General features: G+C 31.3%; 1 protein-coding gene across 3 annotated transcripts in view; it reads left to right on the plus strand.

The window, feature by feature from the left end:
• The window catches only part of LOC107638441, an 8,539-nt gene extending 5,653 nt beyond the window's left edge, over positions 1-2,886 (plus strand). For 2 of the 3 annotated variants that reach the window (XM_016341704.2, XM_021120455.1), the window contains 4 exons: positions 346-376; positions 782-828; positions 1,140-1,198; positions 2,241-2,886. In XM_016341704.2, coding sequence (XP_016197190.1) covers positions 346-376; positions 782-828; positions 1,140-1,198; positions 2,241-2,463 — 360 coding nt within the window. In that variant the 3' untranslated portion in view covers positions 2,464-2,886. Of the gene's footprint in view, positions 1-345; positions 377-781; positions 829-1,139; positions 1,199-2,240 lie in introns of those variants that run through there. The other variant, XR_001619803.2, reaches the window with a different exon arrangement.

Raw genomic sequence — 3,672 nt, forward strand, 5'->3', positions numbered from 1 at the left:
AATACCCTCTTCTCTGGACTCAGTTCATGAAACTGCCTGAATATATAAATAACTGACAGGAAACTGGAATTGAGTATATTGTTGAATTCACTTATTTCTCCTGGGTCCACAAGTAAAAGAGTTGTTTTATAATTTCTGATGTCCTTTTGCCGTAGAACTTTGCAATCAGTGTATATTATTAATTCAGTATTCCAAAGCCATCAACAATGATATTCAGCAAACATTATGTCCATTTTCTTGATAACCCAGATGCTTCTCTTCCTTTCATATTTTAATTAGTTTTGGAAATGATCAACTGCTTTTGACTCCATTATCTTCTAATCAATGCAACTACTTTTGATTCAGGCTCTTATTGCGGGGTTTTATGGAATATTAGGTGCGTGCATTTTCTCTAAAAAGCTATCAATTTGTTCAGAAATGAAAATTGATTTCTTGTTGCATCTAACATTTTTGACATTGGAGTTAATTCAAGGGTAGTAGATATATGTTTTCCACCTTTTAGTTTAATGTACTTTGCATGTGTATTCCTACAAACACAGATCCATGTGAAGTAAACTATTCTTCATTGCCCTTAGATATTATATGATGTTTGCATATGATTATGTAGCATAAAGTGAAGCTCTAATCTTGTTAAAAAGGCTGCACATGAGTTATGAATTTCTGTTTGTCTGTATGAATTGTGATGGATATGGTTTTTTCTTATTTTTATTTTTCTTTTCTTTTTTTCTCTTAATTTTGTTTTGGCTATGCTCTGACAAAGTGCAAATTAATATTTTCTCAGAGTGGGAGAAGACATTGCAGTTGATTGGAGCAGTTGGCCTTGGTTTGGTATGCGTCTTGTTCTTTTGGCCAAACTTTGTTAAATTGTTTCTGTTAAAAGAATATATAGCTGTTACGTCTTACGTGTACTTGTGAATTGCTTGGTGGGTTCGTAAGTCGTAATATTCTTTTACTGGGAAGTTCTTCTTTTCAGACATCTTCATGGAAGTTCTTCTCATGCCCGCACTACATCTATTATGCTTATATTATCTCTATCCCAATGCATAAATTTTGTGGATCTGTCATTAGTCATCTTTTGTAGTCTTTGTAATGTTTGGTTCTTCCCTTACCTCATAAATTGTCTGCTGCGCACTGATCAGACGGTCTATCTGCGCGTTTCTTCATATGAGAGCTCAGAAGATTTGAAGCAAGATGTGAGGTAAGTATGCTTAATGATGTATATGTAATTATTTAATTACTTTCTTATAGCCATAATAACATTCATATTCAACTCATGAAAGATGCGTCACAAACTACTTTTCTCATTATGTTCTGAAACTATCAACTCATTGAAACATAGTGTCCATTTGGGGTTTTAATTTTCATGCAGCTAAACAAACTCTTTTACGTATTAGGTATGTTATACACTTATACTCTGTTTTTTCAAGGGAGTGACACATATGTACTATGTTTATTTGCATAAAGTTTTATTATACACTAAGAAACTAGGTATTAAATTTGATTTTTTGTACATAACATGAATAAACAACATGTTGAAGGTGTGTCCAGAACAGAGTTTCGATTAGGTGGTGCTTGATGATCAATTTAGTTTTAAAATATCTATGTTGGTTCAGAAGCACATGAAAAAGGAAAAAAGTTTAGAATACTATGATACTTAGAATGTGATTTACACTTGGAAAAATGAGTAAAAGTGGAAGAAAAAGTAAGTTCAATTACTTTGTAGTTCTCTATATTTTCATTCAATATTTTTAGGCTCCTATAGTTTAAAAATTTGTAATCAGGTCGTTATATTGTACAAAATTTTCAATCAAATCCCTATAGTTTAAACATTTCTGATCAAGTCCCTATAATTTTCAGCTAGGTTCCTTTTGTATAAAAATTTCTAATGAAGTCACTAGACTGGATGATGAATTCTGTTTACATAAATTTTGGTCTAATATAGGACTTCATCACAAAATTTTTTAAATTTAAACTGTTGGGCTCCATAAGCAACGCTTAAACAACAACCAGTATTTGATTACAAAATCTTATATAAAATAAACTTTTAAACTATAAGAATATAATCTAAAATTGAGTGAAATTATAGAACCTTATAAAATAATTATACCTTTAAACAAAACCTTCTCATAAAGAAGGATAAGACTTCAAGTAGCAAATAGCAACTAAAAAGAGTACCAGTTTCTGTATCAATTCTCGGCATTTTCACTCTTGATATCATTGTCTTATTGAATCCATTGTAGGTTATTGCTTGCTCCTGTTAGAGTCGGAGCTCAAGCGGTCTCATGGGCTGCCGGAAAATTAGATTCCAATCGCATAGGGCTTCCTACATCACCTTCATCATTAGATGTTCAGAACCGAGTACTACAAGCTGCTGCCAAGCACGAATCTCAACCATCCGATAGTGAAGGGAACAACCAAGATCAATCTCCTGAACAGACAGTTTCTTTCAATCAGAATCTATGACATTTGTTCAGATTCACCGTGTGCTAACATGAAAACCAGAACTGAAGACTAGTATGCTCAAAGGAACTTAACTTCCATGACTGAAAAGTTTGCAAGTTGACAATTCTCCAAAGTTTTCCAACACGTTAAAGTGTGTGATTTTGTTCACTATGCTCTGCACAAATTTGGATCTTCATATGCAAGTAGGAACTTGTAAGAAGACAGAAAAATGATTCACTAATGTATCATATTAATTTGTATAATGCCACAAATTGCACGCATGCCTGAGTGATTAGCACAATTTCTGCATCAAAATAATAAGAATGTAACTATTATTAAATAAATAATTTTATTTGCTGCTGCAATTTGTGGTGGTGCAAGTTATAAAGTATAGGAAAGTTTTCACATGTATCATACCACTTTATTGGACATGTTATTCCGTTATCCAGAGGCCTAAAGATTTAAATTAAAAAATTTTAATGGTCATGATTGATTGGCAGAATCATGTAGTACACTTACTACGGAGTGTAGGAAGATCCTTTAACCTGTGATACGCTTTTTTTTTTTTTAATTACACCACTCAAATAAAAAAAATGTTTTCGCATATTAGGATGAAAAAGGATATTGTTCACTTGACATGAGAATAAGTATCTCCTGCTCAAACGATCCCGTGTTAGTATGCTCATGATATATTAGTGCTTAAGGTAGCGTACATGTTTGTTGGTTCAGAGATTGGTATTAAAATTTTTGTTTCTGTCTCTAAAATTTCAGTATTTTAGTACCTCTAAAAAGTGGGGACACAGAGGACTAAAATTTTTAGAGATGGAGACTAAAACTTTAATAACATTTTATACCTAAAATACTCTCATTTCAATTAATTAATTCCAATTTTATTCTTTGTGCAAATTAAATTAGAATTTCATTCTTGTTTCAATTTCTGTCTTCTATTTTGCACCAAACAGAATACTGATATTTATTTCAATCTCTGTCTCTCAGTCTCAACATTTCTTTCTGTTTCTGTCTCTCCATCAAACGCTACCTAAAAGAATAACAATATTAAATGCATACACTTTAAGTACGTAGTATTCTTTTACTAAATATATCATAATAAAAAATATAAAAACATGATACATGAAAAGATGAGAATCGAAATTGACTATTTTTTTTATTGGCCTTATTTTTATTAACAATTTAATTTTTATATACTATAAATTAAAAAAATATTATATA

This window comes from Arachis ipaensis, chromosome B04, assembly GCF_000816755.2.
Source record: "Arachis ipaensis cultivar K30076 chromosome B04, Araip1.1, whole genome shotgun sequence".
Taxonomy (NCBI): domain Eukaryota; kingdom Viridiplantae; phylum Streptophyta; class Magnoliopsida; order Fabales; family Fabaceae; genus Arachis; species Arachis ipaensis.